This window comes from Microcaecilia unicolor, chromosome 3, assembly GCF_901765095.1.
Source record: "Microcaecilia unicolor chromosome 3, aMicUni1.1, whole genome shotgun sequence".
In the NCBI taxonomy this organism is placed as follows: domain Eukaryota; kingdom Metazoa; phylum Chordata; class Amphibia; order Gymnophiona; family Siphonopidae; genus Microcaecilia; species Microcaecilia unicolor.
In genome coordinates this window covers 515,414,529-515,436,098 of record NC_044033.1, presented here as the reverse complement: position 1 = coordinate 515,436,098, position 21,570 = coordinate 515,414,529, and the positions used below count along the sequence as shown (strand labels likewise).

Sequence of the window (21,570 nt, the reverse complement as noted above, 5' to 3'; positions counted from 1 at the left end):
AGCACTGAACAGCGTTATTTAAGACACCGAGAGCCCGATATTCAAAAGGGTTTAACCAAGCAGAAGAGGCTCCTGCCTTTTTAAACCGTGCTGAGAAATACAGTTCATAATTAAAATATAGAGTAAATACAACTAAGTCCCCACCACAAAACCCCCCTCAATAAACATCAGTCTGCATTGTATGCCTGACCAAGCAGAAGTGTTAACGATTTCCTGAACCCACTTATTTCCTGCAGTTCTCCAATACACAAAGGAAGCTGATTCCATAGTTGCGGCCCTGCGATATATAAAAAATTGAGTCCCAAAATGTCTCCAAATAACATCCCGATAGTTGTGTACATCTAGAACAGCAGAATTTATGGAACGTAACAATCTCTTTGGCTGATAAACACACATTGGGTGTGTTTTGGGAATCCTTTTAATGGTTTCTAGAGGTGTATAATTTTGTCCAGTGCCCCTGACTCTTCCAAGTACTATTGTTGCAATATTTGTGTCACAGAGAGATGAGGGTGAGGCCTAACTAGGGAATTAATCCCATATTTTCACGTCCCTCACTCTTTAGTCATAAATGACATGAGTGAACCCAGTTCCCCTTGTTCACTGCACTAACCACTAGGCTACTCCATTTCATTTACTCCATGCCAACTTACTACATGGCAGGGATGCACATCTACTATAATAAAAAGCACCTCCAACGTTCTGAAGCTGACTCCGTGGCAGTGAAGGGTTTGTAGGGTTCGTGCTGCCTGCACTGGCGAAAACCACCTCAGATAACTTAAGCCGCACCCCCACCCTCAGTCCGCGCCCAATGTCGCCGGCATCAACACTGCCATTACTGCTGCTGCTAGCACCCCCTGCAAGCCATTCGCCACCTCCCTCACAACTCCCCTCCCAGACACACGACACACCCTCCCAGCTCACCAGCAACGCTCCCCCCCCCCCAAACACACAAAAGCTCTATCAGAAAGACACACCAAAATGCAACAACATGGTCTGAAGGATACATCAGCTTTACAACGGAAAAAAAAAACAACCCACAGCCACACCGTCACAGTTTGCCAACCAAGGCCCCCCCTACCCCCCCCCCCCCAATAAGGGAGGGAGGGGGTTGGAAGGGGAGGAGGGAGGGAAAAGGGGGGGTGGGAGGAGGGAGGGGGGGAGGGGGAGAAGAGGAGGGGGAGGGGGCCCTGGAACCTTGCTAGCGCCCGTTTCCTTTCTGTTCGAAACGGGCCTCTTTTACTAGTGTTAGATAAGTGTCGAATGAGACAATCTGGTCAATTTCAATTTAGCCTTTTTTGGTGCTTAAATTTCTCTATGGGAAATGCACTTTAGCACCTATCACTAACACTGTGGTTATTTGGTAAACAAATGCAGATTCTAAATTGTTTTACGTAGACAAATCAAGAAGTAGTGGACTGAGTAAAAAAGCTTTGTAAATCAGATGTTATTTAAAACTTAAAAGTATTTCTGATGTTGCAAGCATTTGCTTTAGAATTGTTGACAGGTACCACTTAAGATGTCCTTGAGGCTGTGGCTTTGGGAAAGCTTTTTTCTTTTCCGACTGGCCATGAATATCCCATAGATACGAGAAACAAGTGAGTGGGGATGAATGTAAAGCAATAACACAAAATCAGCTGTATTCTGTAATTTGTTTGAATTATAGAAGGTGAGATTTTTGTACTAGCAGTAATCCGTATTGTATTAGTAGTATTCTTTTTCCTTCAAGTGTGTTTTTGAAAAGGAAATTTTGGAGCTGTGAAGAATAGCTAGGGATCATTGAAATTTCAGGCATTCTGCTACACCTTTGAGAGAGTTTGAAATGTGCTATTGGTATAAAATAAAATTATGTAAAAATGAAAAAAGAAAAGCATATGGGTAAAGATGACATTTTTGCATATCTTTCTTAGAACTTATTTCTTAGAAAAACCGTCCCCCTATAGGGTCCATCACACAAGGATCCTTTTTAATCAGAAAAGTGAACAGTTAATACAAGAATGATCTAAAATAGAGACAGTAAAGCAATTTAAAATAGAAATTCAATGGAACACTAATGTAAAATGATGTGAGTGATATCTTGTTGAAGTGCATAATACAGATTTCTTTTAAAGAAACTGACCCAATGTGCGACAATTTTGCTTTCAAAGTACTAAAAGATATCCCAGGATGTTCAGGCCCAGAACTTCCCTTCTTTCTCGGGTTTTGATGTTTTTTTCTCTACTTGCCAAGTGCTCTCTCTCCTTTTAGAAGAGCAAAGATATGGATAATAGTTTTGGTCATGACACTTTTGAGGTGATTTTTCCATGTAGGAACCTTGGAATTTCTGCCGTGGGGGCTGTTTAGTCTACAGATTGCTACTCTTCCAGTAGGTTGAAATAAGCCAGGAGCAGGAGGAAGGAGTCACAGCTGGTGATGAAAAAGTGAGAATACATTTTTTAAAAAATGTGATGACTTATTTTTTTTTTTGTTAAATTTGTACTCCGTGCTTTCCCACTCATGGCAGGCTCAATGCAGCTTACATGGGGCAATGGAGGGTTAAGTCAGACTCAAAGAAACAGAAGCCTGTGCAGCCTTCTACATGGAATGTTGCTAGTGGAATAGCAACATTCCATGTAGAATCTCCAATAGTAGCAACATTCCATGTAGAATCTCCAATAGTATCTATTTTAGTTACATTTGTACCCCGCGCTTTCCCACTCATGGCAGGCTCAATGCGGCTTACATGGGGCAATGGAGGGTTGAGTGACTTGCCCAGAGTCACAAGGAGCTGCCTGTGCCTGAAGTGGGAATCAAACTCAGTTCCTCAGTTCCCCAGGACCAAAGTCCAGCACCCTAACCACTAGGCCACTTGAGTCGTCGTTCTCTAGTCTTCCCTTTGCTGGTTCCTTAGAAAACAAATGTGGTGCCAAATATAGAAGAGAGACCCTTTTAACACTGTCGGCCCTCTCTTCATCCATGTCTGTCATTCAGAATCAAACTAAGCTGGATCTCTCTTTCAGCAGGTGATTATCTCTTTAATGGTGCTGTGATACGTCGGTACTAAATCATAACGCATATTAAGAGAGATGATCTTAAGATTTTCATGATCAGAAAGGAAATGCCCATTAAAAGGAGACACGTCACTAGATCAGATTTGAAAAGAGCTGGTTGAAGCTGCTATTTGTCTTTCCCTGGGAACTGCCATTTATATAGTACCAAAACATTAACATTCCTCTTCGGGTAAAACTTTCTTATCCTGAGAGGCAGCAACCAACAGAATTTATGTTGTTGGGTGTAGTTCCTTTCATGTATATCTCACCAGCAAGATCAATTTCGGTTTTAATAGTGGGGGCAATCACTAGCAAAGGCAGATAAACACAGCGATTGACAGAACTATTCAAACACAAGCACAACCTCTGGGTTAAGGAAATGGCCACTGCGGCGACTCATTTCATGTGACCAGCTCAGGTCCTGACTCACTCGCATCTTCACCGGTCCTTCATATTCAGATAAGTTGATTGTTGGAGCTATAAATGCTACATTTAAAAGCAGTGTTTAAGATATGAAATTCCAAATTTGAAAGACTCTCTTAGTTTGTATGTAAAATTTGCAGAGGAAGTAAGAGTTTATGTAAACAAAAGGGTTATGTGGCCATTGAAGAGGCAAGTTGCCGCATCTCAAAAAAGATATAGCGGAATTAGAAAAGGTGCAGAGAAGGGCGACGAAAATGATAAAGGGGATGGGACGACTTCCCTATGAGGAAAGGCTAAAGCGGCTAGGGCTCTTCAGCTTAGAGAAAAGACGGCTGAGGGGAGATATGATAGAGATCTATAAAATAATGAGTGGAGTGGAACAGGTGGATGTGAAGTGTGTGTTTACTCTTTCCAAAACTACTAGGACTAAGGGGCATGCGATCAAGCTACAAAGTAGTAAGTTTAAAACGCATCGGAGAAAATGTTTCTTCACTCAACGTGTAATTAAACTCTGGAATTCGTTGCCAGAGAGTGTGGTAAAGGCAGTTAGCTTAGCGGTGTTTAAAATAGGTTTGGACGGCTTTCTAAAGGAAAAGTTCATAGACCATTATTAAAATGGACGGGGAAAATCCACTGCTTATTTCTAGGATATACAAAACACTCTTGAAGCAAGAGTGTCTGATACTTCCAAATGGGTATACCTAATACACAGTTCTCAGTAATAGTCAAGGGAAAGTCTCATAAAGTCACGGGGCGCTAGTTCATACCACCAATGCAGGTGGGCCCCTATTGCGTGACAGTTATAATCATTGACTAACCCCCCAACCTGCCTAGGATAAGCAGCATAAAATGTTTTGTACTTTTTTAGGATCTTGCCAGGTATTTGTGACCTGGATTGGCCACTGTTGGAAACAGGATGTTGGGCTGGATGGACCTTTGGTCTTTCCCAGTATGTCAATACTTATGTACTTAAGTGAATCATGACCTGATATGATCATGTGAAATAAGTCACCGCTGAGGCCATTTCCTTAACCCAGAGGTTGTGCTTGTGTTTGAATAGTTATGTCAAAAAAAGTGCTGGGTTCTTATGCCTGTGTTCAGATATCTGCATTTTCCTTTTAATTATCACTGCTTCACCTGATAACTTGTCCAAAATAACTTGGACTTCAATAAGTAAATATTTTGTGCTCAATTTCTATGGTACATAAAACTATATTCATGTGAGAACATTCTGGCTGTTTGAACATGCTTTTTTTATCCAAAAGATTTGATAAGAAGAATTCACTATATTAGAAATTGTGATAAGAAACATGACAGCATAACAGTTTGAGAGTAATGGACCCCTTTAACAGCATGATGGAGGAAGCAAATATTAAAAGCAAGGCACTTTTGGAGAAGGGTATAAGATGCAGTATCTGATTCAAATGTAATTTCACCTTATATTTTTTTCTCTACTGGTCTTGGCAATCGCCTTACGGTATTATGTAAGCCACATTGAGCCTGCAAATAGGTGGGAAATTGTGGGATAGAAATGTAATAAATAAATTAATTTTTATAAGCAAATCCTCTTGTACTCTAGTAGATCTGTCCGAGATTTTGTGAACCTAAACAAAATAATTTTTCTTATAATAATAGTCATCTGAATTATTTATGTATAGTAGTTTCCGATGTACACAGTACTGCAGAAACTATCTTGAATGCCGTGTCCTTGGACCTACATAGCTTCCAGTCTGCAGGCCTCATGCTACATGTGACATCTGATTTAGAGCACAAGGGTGTTAAAGCCACGTACTCAAGGTCCTGCAGCGTGATGGAATTTACCAATTGCAGTCTTCCATTATACTTGCCTGGCCATATATTTATAGGTAAAGATATATAAAGTAGCCTACGGTGCTTGCATATTGTGGATCAAAACGCTTCTAATGTGAAGTAATGGAACCAAAAGCAAAAGGGTTAAATATCCCCAGGCAGAAAACAAGGAGGTGACCGTGGTCAATGCACACCATAGTTCTTTTGATTTACTGCTCATGCTCTACAGCAGTGATGGGCAACCTTTTGAGCTTGGTGTGTCAAAATTCGCCAAAAAACCGAGCATAACTCGGGTGGTGTGTCACTTCGAGAAAAAACACCATAATTTCGCGATATTTATAGTTTAAATAACAAAAATGTATAATTGTAATATATAACTGTATTTAATAAACCAAAACCTATTTATTTAACTTACCTGCTTAGTGACTTCTTTGTTCATCTGTCAGTCGGTTTCTTTTGTTGGTCTTGATATTATTTAACTTGTGTGGGGTGCCGTGAACTAAGATAAGTGAGGGGGAGGGGGAATTCTTTAACTAATCTGCCTATTAGTGACTTTTTTGTTGCTGAATTTCATTGGCTAAATCTTCAATTGAAGGTTGGTATTTTGTACACTTCAAGCCCAAACAAGCGCTACTAACTTCATCTTTCAATCTGTTTTTTTTGTTGGTTTTGATATTATTTAACGCTGAGAATAAGGTTTCACAAAAGTACGTAGAGGGAAAAATTGTGAGTAAAGCCATTGCTATATTTTTCAGGGTGCTAAAAGTGTCTGGTAATCGGATCCAGGCACTCCAAATTTCCTGGTAACTCAGATATTCTCTTAATAATTGCATCTTTATTCTGCATATCGTGAAATAGAACTGGTGCACATCTTAGGAGAGTTTCTTTAATAAATTCTCCCTCACTGAGTGCTTTTCCATGCTGAGCTTTGGAGTGAGCAATGCTCAAAATTGCAGATGTTAAATTTGTAGAACCTTTTACAAATGTAAGGATGGAATTAGATTGGCTCTTATAAAAGTGTAGCTGCCTGGAAATGTATTCCTTCCTTTCATCCTCACTTTTTTCCAAGAGCTGGGAATGATTAGTTTCAAAATGTCTATTTATATTCCACATTCTGCTTACTACCATTTCAGTACATAGAACGCAAAATGATCTGCCATTTTTTTCTATAATGCCATACATCTCGGTCCACGTCTCTTGAAAGGGTCGGCTACTGCTACTACCACTTCCTTTACTTAACCTTGGTTTTTTATTTTTTGGGTTCTCCATCAGGGGGGCAGTGACAGAAGATAGAATTATAGATAGCCTGTTAGCCCTGCAGGCAATTAGGGGTTAACTAGCCTAACTGACCACCTTATGTAAATTAAGATGGCTGCCACTATTTCTAATGGCGGGAAACGGCACCCATAGCACATGCCCTCGCCTCTCCCAGCCTCCCCCTCACCTATCTCAGTAATGATGGTCAATTAGAAATCCACGACACCCCAGAACAGTAGATTGGATGATGGTTGCTGTGGTTATGTGGTTGCTGGTAATGGCGATCACAGGGCCCTCAGAGATGCGTCCCCCACGGCATTCCGCTGCTCTCTGCTCCGCCGGCTGGAAGTGAAGTCAAACGGCCGTGCAGGAGGCGGGGCAGAGGGAGCAGCAGGGAGGGAACGAGCGGAGGACTCGGAGGGAGCCAATAGGAGCGCACACGGGTAAACATGCACCGGGGGGGGGGGGTGATTTCGCCGGGGGGGGGGGGTGAGGTCGCGCTGCACCTTGGGGGGGCGGGGCGCATCGGCGATCCGCCCGGGTGTCAGCAAGGAACGCCGCTGCTTCTCTGTATGCGGCTACATGCGGCCGCGTGTCATTGAAAATGGCTACGCATGTCAGTACTGACACGCGTGTGATAGGTTCGCCATCAGGGCTCTACAGTATAATAAAATGACACATTGTTGCCTATTTTCTCTTTCTTTTGAACTGTTAGAATCCTGTGTCATCTTCCTTGAGTATGCCTTCCCCCAACATCTTTTTAACATCTTTAGTGGTTGTTCACATTTAGGTTTCTGGTGAAAGTTAATGATAAAAGTTATTTTACAAAATGGAGGGCGTTAATGTGTGTTTTTGTTGCTGTATTCAATAATAGTTTTAACAAACTTAAAAAAAAAAAAATCAGCCTGTCTACAGAGGGAATTTCGGTCAGCTTCTTTCATGGAGGAGGTGAGCAGGGCCGGCCCTAGGGTTTCTAGCACCCTCCTGCAGTCTATTAGTCGGCGCCCCTACCCATCCAGAGGCGGGATCACTATGGCTCCGCCCCCACAGTAGACACACCCCTTTTACCAGCCATGGCATCATTGAAAATATTACACCAGTATAGAAGAAAAATAACTTAGCACACAGACCAGGAATTAGGAGAACAGACAGTCTTGCCAACTCTGAAAAACAATGTGTTATCAAAATTTCAGAATCTAACAAACAGATCCCTATTCAGACACTTGGCCTTGCAGTCACACATGTAGAACAGAGATAGCCCCTCTTCTAATTCTTCAAAAATTAACCTGAAATCCTAAGAAGTTAGACTCTGCATGCAGCACAATAGCCTTCCCATCGAGCACAGCTTAGGATCTAGCTAGGACAGACTTAATCAGCATAAACTAACATATTCTACAATCTGAGTTGGACAGACTAACAGGAGTTACTGAAGTGGGAATGAGAGATAGGAGATTGGTGATGGTTAGGAATTGAAAGCAGGCATCTAGCCCTCCTGTCCTGTGAGTTGCTGTGTTGGGGGTGAGGGGGTGGGGGTGGAAAAGGGTGGGTCAGGTGCAGCACTAAACAGCAGTCTCTGACAAAACAAGGGTCCAGGCTCTGCTGTGCTGTCTCTGTCTGAGCCCTCTCTGGGCAGAGGTTAGCTGAGCGCCCACAAGTTATTTCAGAGTCAGATTCAGTTGGAGCAGTGACATCCAGCATGGGCAGATGGGAAAAATTTTCCCCACCCCAAATCGGCCCTAAACCAGCCCAAAACCCACCCAAAGTCAAACCCCGCCCCCGCCCCCAACGTCACCGCCCCGCCCCCTGACATCACCTCTGATGCCGTTAGCCCCGCCCCTGACGTCACCTCTGATGTCAACCCCGCCCCTGATGTCAGCCCTACCCCGGAAAAGCTTCTATTGGACCAAATTGGACCAATAGAAGCCCCGGAAAAGCTTCTATTGGACCAAATTGGACCAATAGAAGCCCCCGAAAAAAGCGCAAACCCCGCACAGCTGCAACGAAAAAGAAGCCCAATTTCCCGCAGCCTTAGAAAATTTCCAGCATCCTGGCTTAAAAACCAGCCCAATTGGGTGGGAAACCCACCCATCTGGCAACACTGGTGACATCCTCTGACAAACACAAGGAGGATATTTCTCTGCTTGGGAGGGGGGAGGGGACCGGACAGAGAGCTGACAGCTTTGGAGCTAGACTGAGATGAACAGCAGAGATTAGATTGAAAAACAAAAGCCTCAGCAGAGCTTGATTGCTTGCAAAGTAAGTGATGCCCCTGAAAGGCAAGCACCCTCCTGCACTGCATAGCCTGCGTTTGACCGGCCCTGGAGGTGAGGAAGTTAGGGTGCAGAGATCTCTGCTACAGTGCAGGGGCGTAGCTAGGGGTGGGCCTGGGCGGGCCCAGGCCCACCCACTTTTGCTCTAGGCCTGCCCCAACCCAACAACATCGCTGCCGGGAGTGTTGCCTGCCTGAAATTCTTCTCCCCGCTGCTGCCTCGGTCCCTGCAGTATTCTTTTTTTTCGCCCGTGACCAGCAGCGCTACGATTCACAGAGGCCACTCCGCTCCCCACTGCAGCGTCCATTCGGCCCTACGAAAACAGGAAGTGCATCAGAGAGGGCCGGATGGACGCTGCAGGGGGGAGCGGAGCGGCCTCTGTGAATCGTAGCACTGCTGGCGACGGGCGAAAAAAAAGAATGCTGCAGAGGCAGCAGCGGGGAGAAGAATTTCAGGCAGAAGTTCTTCGAGAGTTGCTGCACAGGGGGGTAAGGAGTGAGGGAGAAAGTTGGACATGGGATGGGAGGGAGAGATGCAGAAGAAGAGAGAGGGAGAGAGAGAGAGAGAAAATGTTGGACATAGAAGTAGGAGAGAGGGTGACATGTGGGAGTAGGACAGGGGCAGAAAAAAATGTTGTGCCCATCCAATTTGGGCTCAGGCCCACCCAAAATTGGCTGTCTGGCTATGCCACTGCTACAGTGTGTTTTCCTTGTACACTTAGAAAAATGAGATCCCTCATAAAGCAGCTTTCATCCAGGATATGTGATCCTGATGCAGCATTGTGTTATGTGATTGGATTTTTAAAGTCCGTTTTGTTTTGCTTTGCATTTCTTTTGAGTAGTGAAGACCTGGAAGTACACTTAGGTCTAAGAAGAATGGAAGCAATTTTGGAATCGTTGTTCCATTCAGTTATCGGCAGATAATCTTAGTGTTTAGCAGCTTTTAGTAGCTAGCCATTACGGAACAATCTTTGACAGATGTTTGGCTCAAAAACAAAATATGTTTTAGAAGAAATAGGGAAAGAATTTATGCATACATTCAAAATACATACCAAAATGGATACAACTATCTAAGCACTTGTGTGAGAGAAAAGAAAAGCAGTAATGTCAGTAATTTGTAAGATTCTTCAGGTGCGAGTCAGTGCGCCTAGCCTTGAATTGAATAACGCATGGGAAATTGAGCAGTATGTGCTCACTTACACATAGGAGTAAATATCTACAGTCATTCCCAGATGTGCTAGAATGAATAATTGCATGTATCCAGCTATCAGGTCAGGCTCGGGAGTTTAAGACAATAGAAGGCAATGTGATTGCTATTTTTTATAAGTACAGGGCCAGATCAAGTGATCATGCTGCGCTGAGCCAAATTCCTTCGGCACCTTCTCGCATTGGCAGTGCCCCGCCCCTCTCCTTGTGTTTCATTATTGCTACACCCCCCCCCCCCCGCGGTCCTGTTGTTCTGTTGATCCCACCTCCTATGATGCAAGTTCCTGTGGGTGGGACACTGGCTGAGGGAATATGCAAGGGCTGGCCAGAGGTTGCCTCTTTTCAAGTTGCTGCCAGTGTTGCCAGGTGGGCGGTTTTACCGCCCAATTGGGCGGTTTTCCGTGACCCGCCACGGGAAATTTTTGCCCGCAGCGGGTTGTGGTTTTTTGGGCTTGTTTTGTGTCTTTTGGGCGGTTTTTTGAGCGTTTTTTCGGCCGCGGGGGACGGGGTTAGTGACGTTTTGGGCGGGGTTAGTGACATTTTGGACGGGGCCGATGACGGGGGAGGTGGGGGCGGGGTTGATGACGGCGGGGGTGGGGGTGTCAGGGGCGGGGTTTGAGTTTGGGCGGGTTTTGGGCTGGATTTGGGCTCATTTGGGTGCAGGACTATGGCCAGAAGGGATGGGGAGGGACCAGCAAGTGACACTGGAGCATGGGGGTGGGTGGAGAGAGAGGCAGGATATACTGAACCTGCTGGAAGGGAAGGGGCAAAAAGGCATAACCATTACACCAGGTGAAGCACTGGCAGTGACCTCAGTGGCTGGGGATTTTGGCACCCTTTATGGCTGGCCCCCTGAGCCACTGCCTCGCCTGATCCAGTGGTTAAGCCTGTATAGGTAGTAGATGAAAATAATGAAGTACAGATAACCTGCACAGAATTGGTAGTACAGCTCATAATAGCAGTTAGTTGCGGACCTAACAAGCAAGTATTGGATCAGCTGGCTTGGAGCTGTGGTTTTAACATTAGAGCACGTGGTAGGATTATACTGCAAATCCAAGAAAGCATTGGGATAAATGTGTGCAGAGCAGTGGCTATAATCATGAACAGCATTAGGCTTCCACGAATCGGAGGAGTAGCAACAGGCTGAGAGTCAGACAAGCTGGAGTTTAAGTCCTGTTTCTCCGACTTATATTCCTTGTGACTTTGACCAAGTCATTTCATCCTCCATTCTCTCAAGTATAAACTTAAAAGCCAATTCTATAAATTGGCGTCTCAGTCTAGACACCCAAATGCCGCATGCTTAGCGCCAATTCTATAATGACACCAAGATTCCTTTACATTAACATTGATGTCTGTGTGGGAGTTATGAAAATATTTAGTGAAATTGGTAAGTTGTTGCCAGTCAGCCTTTTCTAGTATGGTATGAAGCAGGTGTGGAATGTTAATCACATTTCTGCATGGGATATTAGAAAATATACAGACAAAACAATGATAAGCTAGGAGTAAAAACAGTGGGGTCATGACTGTGAAGAATTATCATTGTTTTTTTAAACTGTCCTCCCAGAGGATTGTTCAGGCTCTTGATATGTTACTGTTACCCGGTTTGAATTGCAAGGTGTAAGTGGGATATAAGACCAGATGTTATGTTACGCTAAGTAAATCAGGTGAGTTCTGCGTAGCATTAATTGAGAAAAAAGGTTAGTTGAGTTAAAAATGCAAGAAATGAGGCTTGTTAAAACAGCCAGTGGGCTTGGTAGGTATGATGCTGTGTCCTGACTAAATTCTGTATTTTGACACATCTCATCTGCATTAAAGCTAGCTTAATACGGTTTTCTGCAATGCTAAATAATCCATTACAAATAAGAGACCAAGAGGTCCTCTTTAAAGTGTCAAGGCTGGGTTAATAGTTGGAGTTGAATTGAAAGAGGGGGCCAGATAATGAGCAATAACAGCATTAGCATACCCTAAATGTTTGTAAATAACCTACATAGTTACTTGTAAAAGTCTTGACACATTTGTACATTTTTCATGTTTGCTGCCCAAACAGTTGCAAATCAAAATGCACTAAATTAAGAGTTTGCTTCACTAATACAGACAACATATGCTCCACATTGAATCTGAAAGAATCATTATAGAAATATTCAAAAAGTAATTAAGAAACCAAAAAGTCTTGATTGGGTAAGTCTTCACACTGTTTGTCATTGCAAAACGAGATTTGCTTCATTTCCAAAAAGACCTGTAATATGTTACATAGGGCCCACCTGTGTAATCTCACAGTAGTTGACCTAATTTAAATACTTCCGAATGAAAAACCAAGCTGCTGTATGAAATACATTTGAAGCAAAGATCTAAACATGCCAAACACAGAGCTGCCAAAAGAACTGCAGGATAAAGTACAAAGTAGGGGAAATTTATTTTTAGTGTGTTGAATATCCCTTTGAGCTCTGTAAACATCCATCGTTGTAGAGTAAAAACAGTTTTTTTTTTATCAGCAAGACACATCAAAACACTGTTAATTAGCCAACTACTAAAGAAAGCCAGTCTGAGGCCCGATATAATTATGAAAGAACTACAGAGGTCTTGAGCTAAAATGGGGGTGGGGTTATGTTGACTGCTCAAGTTCATGATTACTCCACAAACATGGTGTGCTTGAAAGGGTGAAAAGAATGTTTTGTGAGAGGCCACGTAACATTTCCAGAGAAAAACATAGGGCACACTGCATGCATCTGGGAGAAGGTTTGCTGGTCTGATGAGATCAAAGTAGAACTTTCTGGCCTGCATCACCCTTGTATTACATGATGGTTGGTTGCAGCAGTGGGAAGAGGGAGGCTTCTGAAGTGTGAGGAAAAGATGGATGCTGCAAAGTATATGCAGATCTAGAAGAGAACCTGTTCCAATCTGCCATAAACCTGGGACTGGGAGAGGATTCACCTTTCAGTAGGATTCTGGTCATAAGCACAGAGCAAAAATATCTATGGAGTGGCTCAGCAACAACAAAGTGAATGCCTACAAATAGCCCAAAGACCAGACCCAAATCATGTATACAATCCCCAGCTAACTTTAAAGCACTTGAAGTATCTTGTCAAGAGAAATGGGAAAAACTATACCATCCTGGTTCGCAAGGTTGGTAGACTTGGTACCAATGACGCACAGTTGTTGTTGCTATAGAAGGGTCTTCCACCAAATATCGAGTCAAAGGATTTGAAGTCTTTTGCAATCAAGGCTTTTTATTTCTACAACTGTTGTAGAGTATGTTGTGTATACAAGTGAACATTAATGCATTTTGAATCACATTTTTTAGACAACAGAATATGAAAAATGTAGAAGGGTGTGAGGGCTTTTACAAAGCAGTGCATGTATTCCATCTTTTCCATAGATCTTTTAGAATGCTAAATTTATCTTGGTTTAAGCTCATTTCTTGTAGTTGCTTCCAGCTTTATCTAAGTGAATTCAGTTTTTCTACCTCTGAAGTTTTAATGTTCTATTAATCACTGACTGTTGTACATCTTAACAGAATTAATGTACAAATATGAAGAATATAATTGTGTTTTGGATACATCATTGATCCAGAATACAGCTGCATATATTGAATCAAAATATGTAGTGATTTTTGACAGTGTGGACAAGTCCAACAGTGGCACCTGCAGGCAAATAGAATGCCTTCCAGAATTTTTCAGTTAACAAAGATGCAAGGTTAAGGTGCAGAGTAGAATATTTGTGTGTTAAGAAGATAGGAAAGATAAGAGCCCCAAAATTGCCGTACTGGGCCAGACCTAAAGTACATCTGGCTAGCATCTGATGCAGAGTTGTCAGTAGGCTGTCTTATCACTCTTTTTAAAGGAATCCCTAAATCATGAAACTGGAAAGCTATCCCTGACATTAATCTTCCAATTCCTTTGTGAACTAAGTTATACTAATAATAGGCAGGCCTTGGCAAATTTCTTTGTCTCTAGAAGCCAGTGACTGAAAACGCCCTAAGTCCATTCTGTTTTCATGGACACAAAACATGCACTCTTTGCTTAGAAAACATCATCACCCGGATTCAATATAGAGCAACTGAAATTGCGCACACAAATCGTATTCTGGATTTGTGCGTGCAATTTAATTAATAAGCCAATCCGTTCTGATAATTGCCACTTAGCAATTATTGATACCATTAATTAGAATTTAAGCGCACAACTTGCTAGGCGTATTCTGTAAAAAATAAAGGTGCGTGTAAATTCTAATGCATACTGCTGAAAGGGGGGCATGGCCATGGGCATGGAATGGGTGGACTGTGGTTGTTTTGAAAATCTACGCACATGGTTATACAATACACCTGCTCTGCCCCTAACTTAGGCGCCGGTATTTACACACAGTTTTACTTGGTGTAAATGGATGCGCCTAGAGTTAGGCTCAGACATGGCCTCTAGACGTATTCCATACACCGTGCCTAGGTGTGATTTTCAGAATACACCTATGCAGAAATATTTTTGTTGCTGATCCTTCAGGCGCCGTATATAGAATCTAGTCCCATATGGCCCATCAAGTCTGCCTATCCATACTGTCTGCTCTCCCTTCCTCTCCCTTAGAAATTGTATGTGCTTATTCCGTGATTTCCTGAATTTAGATAGTCTTCATCTACACCAACTGCACTAGGAGGCCATTCCATGCATTTCCTATCCTTACCATAAAGAAGTGTTCCCATAGATTACTCCTGAGTCTATCCCCTTTCACCTTTCTTTCCATGTCCTCTAGTTCTTTAGCTTTCCCATCTTAAAAAAATATATATTTTTCAAGTATTTAAACATATGAATCATATTACTCCTGTCTCTCCTCTCCTTTAGGGTATACATATTCAGGTCTTCAAGTCTGTTCTCGTACATATTCTATCTAATGCAATCCTTGTACCATTTTGGTCACCTTTTTCTGAATTGCTTCAAGTCTTTTTATATCCTTAGCAAAATATGGCTTCTAGAGTGGACACTGTACTCCAAGTGGGGCCTCACCAATGACTTCTTCAGGGGCACCCCTACTTCCCCCTTCTCTCTATGCACTCTAGCATCCGTACGGCTTTTGCCACATTGATTTATAGCTCTGAGATCCTCAGATACTGTCAACCCAAGGTCCCTCTCCTGGTCCGTAATTATCAGCCTCTTTCTTCCTATCATATACAGCTCCCAAAATGCATCACTCTGTGTTCCTTGGCATTAATAAATCAAGAAAGTAAGACCAAGAAAATTGATTAGATGCACTCAAAATTATAAAAACTTGTATTTAAAAAACAGGTACCAGTCCGTGTTCTTGTCGGCCCATTTCGCTGTTAAATGTTGATGTTAAACTTTTGACCTGTGTTTTGGCAGACTACCTATTGGTTCTTTTGCCCTTGCTGATTGGCAAAGCCCAAACTGGATTTTTGAAGGTGCGTCAGTTGGTACTCATTGTTGAAAAAGTGTTGGTAGTCATGGCATACGCCCAGTCCACCCAGACTTCTAGTGTGCTGGTGAGTCTGGATGCTAAAAAGACATTCAATGAAGCATACATTATGCTTTGTTAGCATTGAAGGTTTTTTTCAGGCTGTGGGAGCACTTCCCTTTCCCATAGTGCAAGATGCTCATTAGGGGTGTCCCCTGTTCCCTCTTTTATGTTTCTTTTATATCTGGAGCCCTTCTTGTGCACGATTCTTAAAGAAACAGATACACATTTCATAAGGATTAGTACACATGAGATTCAAGTATTGACCTTTGTGGATGATATCTTTCTTGTGTTATTTCATCCTCTCACACTCCTCCCTTCAAAGACTTTTGAGTATAGTGGACGAATTCCATTATTATTCTGGATTTAAACTAAATTTGCAAAAATTCATAGCGTTAACCCTTGCTAGCCTCTGTTCATACATCAAGGGAGGGGAACTTCCATTTAACGTGGTCAGATGATATGATTAAATACCTAGGTGGTGTTCTTCCTAGAGATCTTACTACGTTATGCGATTGTGTAATCTGGAACCTCTATTTGTTGACACCAAACAGAGACTGTGTGTGGCAGTCATACCCTTTGTCATTACAGGGCAGAGTTGCACTGTATAATATGATTTTGTTACCTCGCTGGCTCTATGTCTGTCAAATACTTCCCATTGTGCTGAGTGTGAGACAGGATAGATGATTGACCAAGCTTGTAAATTTGTATCTATAGAATGGCATGCGAGCCAGGCTTACACAGGTGTGTATTTACCCAGGGGAAGGGGAGATTTTGGCCTTTTATCGATCTGTTTATTTTCTGTGGCCTGTGGCATGTGACACATTGATTTGGAAAGGTTTCTTATTTTTCATACTCTCCGTGTGAGACCTCCGAAACTCCCCTTCCACTTTAGTTTTGTGTTGCAGCTCCCTTGAACATAGTTTTGGCATTGTTCTCTGATTCAAAGTTATTGGCGGTCGTTGGGCACCCATGTCTCTACTCTTTGGAAAGTACGATGGTCTCCCCAACCTAAATCCGTATTTGTCATCCTTGACCTCATTGTTCCTAAACCAAAAGGTTATTTAGGATTTGGGAAACAATCAGTTTTGTTGGGAATTAAAAGTACTCTTCTTTGTTGGCTTCGGCCGGAGCCTCCATACCTTTCTCAGTGGAGATCATTAATGATCATGCAAGTCTCTGTGGAACATGAGGACTTTTCTGACTTGGACTCAATGCCTGAGAAACAATTCAGCGCTATTTTGGAACTTTTTTGGAATTCTTTGACCTATACTGCACATAGTAGACTGCTTAATACTTGATGATTGTTTGTTCTCTGGTCGTTTCGATGGAGATGTTACGTTGCCCTTTTCTCCCCCCCCTTTTTTTTTTTTGGAATGGGTAGGGTGGGTTGTTGGACATTGCTGTTTATGCTTTGTTGGTTCTGCAATTTGTCTGTTTTCTTGTACAATGGTTGTGGGTTTTTTTAATGCATTTAATAAAGTGAAATATTAAAAAAAATAAAAACCTTTGTATTGAAAATATCATAACATCTGACAGGGCCATGTTTCACCTAAGTTGGCTGCATCCTCGTAATTGATGAGAGGTGCTAGCAGTGAAGTGATGTGTGCTGTTGAGCTGTATCTACACCATTTTTTATATCTAAAAAGTTTTAAGGCCAACAGTTTACCTAGATGCTGCTGACGTAAAGAAGCAGATTGAGAACCAGGGAAGCCCAGTTCAAATATCACTGCTTGTGATTTTGGGTAAGCTACTTAACCCTCCATTCCCTCGGATACTGATTTAGATTGTAAGCCCTCTGGGGATAGGAAAAATACTTACTGGGGGAAATTCTATAAATCACGCTCAAAAATGGGTACCAGAAAAGATCACCAAGCGTGATTCTATAAAGGATGCATGCCTTTTATAGAATCGTGCTTAGTTCCAATTCCTGCGCCCTGTGCTTGGGCACCATACTTATACCTGCTGAAACCAGATGTAAATGCTGGCTTCCAAGTTGGGCTCACTAAGCCAGTATTCTGTAACAACATGCACAAATTTTCGGAATTCACCTGACTTTCCCATGCTCCTCCCTTGGCCATGCCCCCTTTTGGGTTACGCACTATGGAATTTGGGAATGCAATGTTTCAGAATAGTGCACAGTCAGATGTGTGCACAAAACCTAATTGTTGCCTATAAACATCTCTAATTGGTTGTTAGCACCAAATTATTGATGATCACTCTTCAAGCAATTAAGTTGCACGCATCTTGGCATTATGCCCAAATTTGGGTACTATGTAGTCATTCTGGGGGACGTTGTTTAAATTTAACTTGCCTTACACTACTACTACTACAAGAGAGGTGAGCTAAATCCAAAATTCCTCTCCTTGAAGAAGTCTATCTTTGGTGCAATGGAAGTACTGCAGCAAGGGTTGGCAGTGAATTTGAATGTTTGATATTATTTCACCTAGCCTGGTTTAGGAGTCTAGTTCATCACTTTATATTATGCTTTAAAGTAACGCATCATGAGCTGGGGCCTATTTAAGAGATCTTGGGACTCTCCAGCACTGCCTTTGCAACAGGTCTCCTGGCTTTTGCCTAGTGTGAGTTGCTGTGCTTGGTTTCTGTTGCTGTTCGCTCTTCCTGTCCTTGTCTTGGTTATGTTTTTGTTCCAGCCTGTGTCCGCAGCCAACCTGTCCTTGTTCCAGTCCGTATCTCCGTGTTCCAGTCTGTGTCTCCTTCTCTTCTCCAGACCGCTGCCTGCTCCGACTCCTGCTTGCCTGACTGTGCCTTGATCATAGCCAGCCCTGACCTCCGGTATCACTTGGACTTTCCTGACCTTCTTCCCTAGCAGTGTTATTTGGACTTTCTTGGGCCTCTTGCGTACCTTCTTTGGTATCTGGTCCTGCTTACGTGCTGTTGGCCTCCATTACAATACTTCCTACTTTTAGTCATCCTTAGGTTCTACAGATCCTGCCTACTCTCCTGGTGAATCTCTAGACTTGGCCAGCCTGTTCCTAGCCTGGGTGTGACTCACCTGCCTCCAGTCAGGGCCTACCTAGCCTCTGGGTTAGTTAGGCAGCATAAGCTCGGCTGTGTCAAAAGGTCTCACCCTTCCCGATTCGTGACACCCAGCTGAAATTGGTTTAGCTGTGATTGCAGTTGAGGGAAGGTTGAAACTAGATTGTTGACTGACTAGGTCTTCTATGAGTACAGAGTTGTGTGTATTTGTGGTTGACCATCTTTTGAGCCACAGACAGTCTATGGTCATTTCTGGGTCTGGAAGGTGAACCCAGATTAGATTTCTGAAGAATTGAAGATGAAGCTTTTGCGATTTCTTGGATCGAGCAAGTAAAACTGTATATAATGCCCCAGCAGTGAAGGTGTAGTGGGGATCTGAGCTAAAATGGCAGGACTGTGATAAGGAAGATTTAAAATAGAGGCTATAGCTGTGATTAACTGAGGGAGATACAATTCTACATTCCAATAAGGTTTATGAACTGAGGTATCTTAGGAGTTGTCAAGCTAACTGAGTAGATGAAAGCTTTTTCCTATTCTGGGATTGATGTGCACCTGAAATGCAGATTTCTGCCATGAATTGGCTGCCCTTGTACTATTTTAGCATTTTCCTTTCACTAGTGTGGTTTAGAGGGATTATGAGATAACCAATTATAGCATGGATAGGTCAATTGGGAGTTAATTTAAAAACAAGGACCATTTTAATTTGATGAATCAGCAAAAATTAAAGCTTTGTATAAAAACAATTTGAATAAGAAAAGCAGACAAAAGGATGGATTGGATTTTAGGGCAGTTGAAGGCCCCATGCTGCTAAGTTAATAGCTCTGAGAGACACCAGGCATCTTGCCACAACAATTAGACCCACATGAATACAGTACTTTGTTTTATTTTTTTTCCAACAAATGCACACTTTTTTTTTTTAAACCAAGCCAGAAAGTGAAACACTTAAACCAAATCATTCACTGAATTGGAAGCGCAGATGACTAAAATAACCGTGCAACAGGCTCAAATTTCTGGAGACCGAATGTTGATTTATCGGAAGATTGAAAATCTGGAGAATACATCCAGAAACCTGAACCTGCGGTTATTAAACTTTCCTAGGTCTCAATTTACCGCGCCAAGGGATATGTTCATAAAATTTCTTAAGGAGATATATAATTACACAGAGCAATCCCTTCCCCCTATACAAAAAATTTACTACTTGGAAGGTAGAGGAGTGTGGTAGCTGTGTTAGTCCACAAGAACGTAAGACCTTTGAAGTCAGAATGATTGAATATTTTAACACCCAACAGAAAGGACTTAACAAGGATCTGGGGTTCCTAGCCCATTATAAACCATAAAGCTGTATGTCTCTGTTGATCACCCCACCCCTCACCTATCCACACCCATCCTGTTAGAATATCAATGATATGCTTTGATGTCCCCATGCATACCTCCGACCCACCCCCATCCTCCCACCCTGTCAGACTGTCATAGTAATGCTTGAATGTTTTCACTTATATACACTGTCAGCTAGCACATTTGCTTATTTCCGATCTGACGAAGAAGGGCAACCTTCAAAAGCTAATCAAGAAATGTATTAAGTTATGGCCAATAAAAAAGGTATCATCTTCTTTTCTTTTCCATGTTTTATTTGGTTTGATTTCTATAGATTCTACATGGAATGTTGCTATTCCACTAGCAACATTCCATGTAGAAGTCGGCCCTTGTAGATCACCTATGTGGCCGCGCAGGCTTCTACATGGAATGTTGCTAGTGGAATAGCAACATTCCATGTAGAATCTCCAATAGTAGCAACATTCCATGTAGAATCTCCAATAGTATCTATTTTACTGTCATAGTAATGCTTGAATGTTTTCACTTATATACACTGTCAGCTAGCACATTTGCTTATTTCCGATCTGACGAAGAAGGGCAACCTTCGAAAGCTAATCAAGAAATGTATTAAGTTATGTCCAATAAAAAAGGTATCATCTTGTTTTCTTTTCCATGTTTTATTTTGTTTGATTTCTATTGATAACCTACTTGGAAGGGAAATCTAACCAGCAACAAGGTGCTACAAAAAAAACAGGAGATACCAACTGAAACACTTAATTTAACAGATTTTCTGGAACAGTCGAAGGACAATACTGAAACTGGATCAACTTTAATTGTTTGTTTTGTATTTTTACAAGATAAAGAATCTTTGTTGAGACTTTACTTTAAAAAAACTCATCCAGAATTTAAAGGAGGCAAAGTTTCAGTTTTTCCGGACATTGCTCGATGGACTCAGCAGAGACGGAAGAAATTCCTGGATATGAAACAGGATTCTTTAAAAATAGGAGCTGGCTTCCAATTAAAATTTCCATGCAAGTGTATTTTGATTTTCAAAGATAAGAAATATATATTCTTTGAACCTGAACAGTTTCGTACATTCCTTAATATGAAGAGTACCTAGGGTTTATTCCGTATTTGTGGTCCGTTAGTAAAAAGGGGAACCTCCTGCTTGTTTTCTTAAATTTTCTGATTTTGTTTAGCCAACTTCCTTTGGCATAATAGTACCTATCTTGAATCTACATTATATTTGTGGACTATACAGCCAGCAATGTTTATTATTTCTTGTTATTTCTCTTTAATGTATATTCTTATATTATTTGCTGGAATATCTTGTCAAAGATTAATCTTTGTAAAATTATTGAAAATAGAAAATAAAATATTAACCCCCCCCCCTTTCCAGCATTTGCACTGCCAGGCACCTTGAAAGGGTCGCCAGAAATAGAGAGGACTGCTGAATAGTGCCACTTCTTAGTGCTATGTTGTTATGCTTCCTCTTTGGATGTTTTGAATGATGCTGTATTTCCGTGTTTTCTCTACGAATGTGCACAGGCAAAACAAATTTTGGTTTGTTTTTGAATTTCTCAGTTTGTGTTTTGATTTTTTTTTTTTTTTGAGACTCTACCAATTTTCAGATTTTTTGTTTTTTTTGTCAAAATTTATTTTAATAAGTACATTTTAAACTTGTGTTAGAACCCTATAACTTGAATAGATCAATTGTACATATATTAATTCATAGGTCAGCATGCATTAAATCGGGTGTGCATACTCTAAAATTTCTAAGGTGCACTAACAGACCAAGGGGCCCTTTATCTA

At 41.8% G+C, this 21,570-nt stretch overlaps 1 protein-coding gene across 1 annotated transcript in view; it reads left to right on the top strand.

Annotated features, from left to right (window-relative positions):
* Nucleotides 1–21,570, top strand: part of LOC115464829 (activating signal cointegrator 1 complex subunit 3-like) — a 417,679-nt gene that overhangs the window by 296,909 nt on the left and 99,200 nt on the right. Inside the window, exon 12 of the mRNA XM_030195187.1 lies at nucleotides 15,333–15,472. Within this exon, the coding sequence (XP_030051047.1) occupies nucleotides 15,333–15,472 (140 nt within the window). The remainder of the gene's footprint in view (nucleotides 1–15,332; nucleotides 15,473–21,570) is intronic.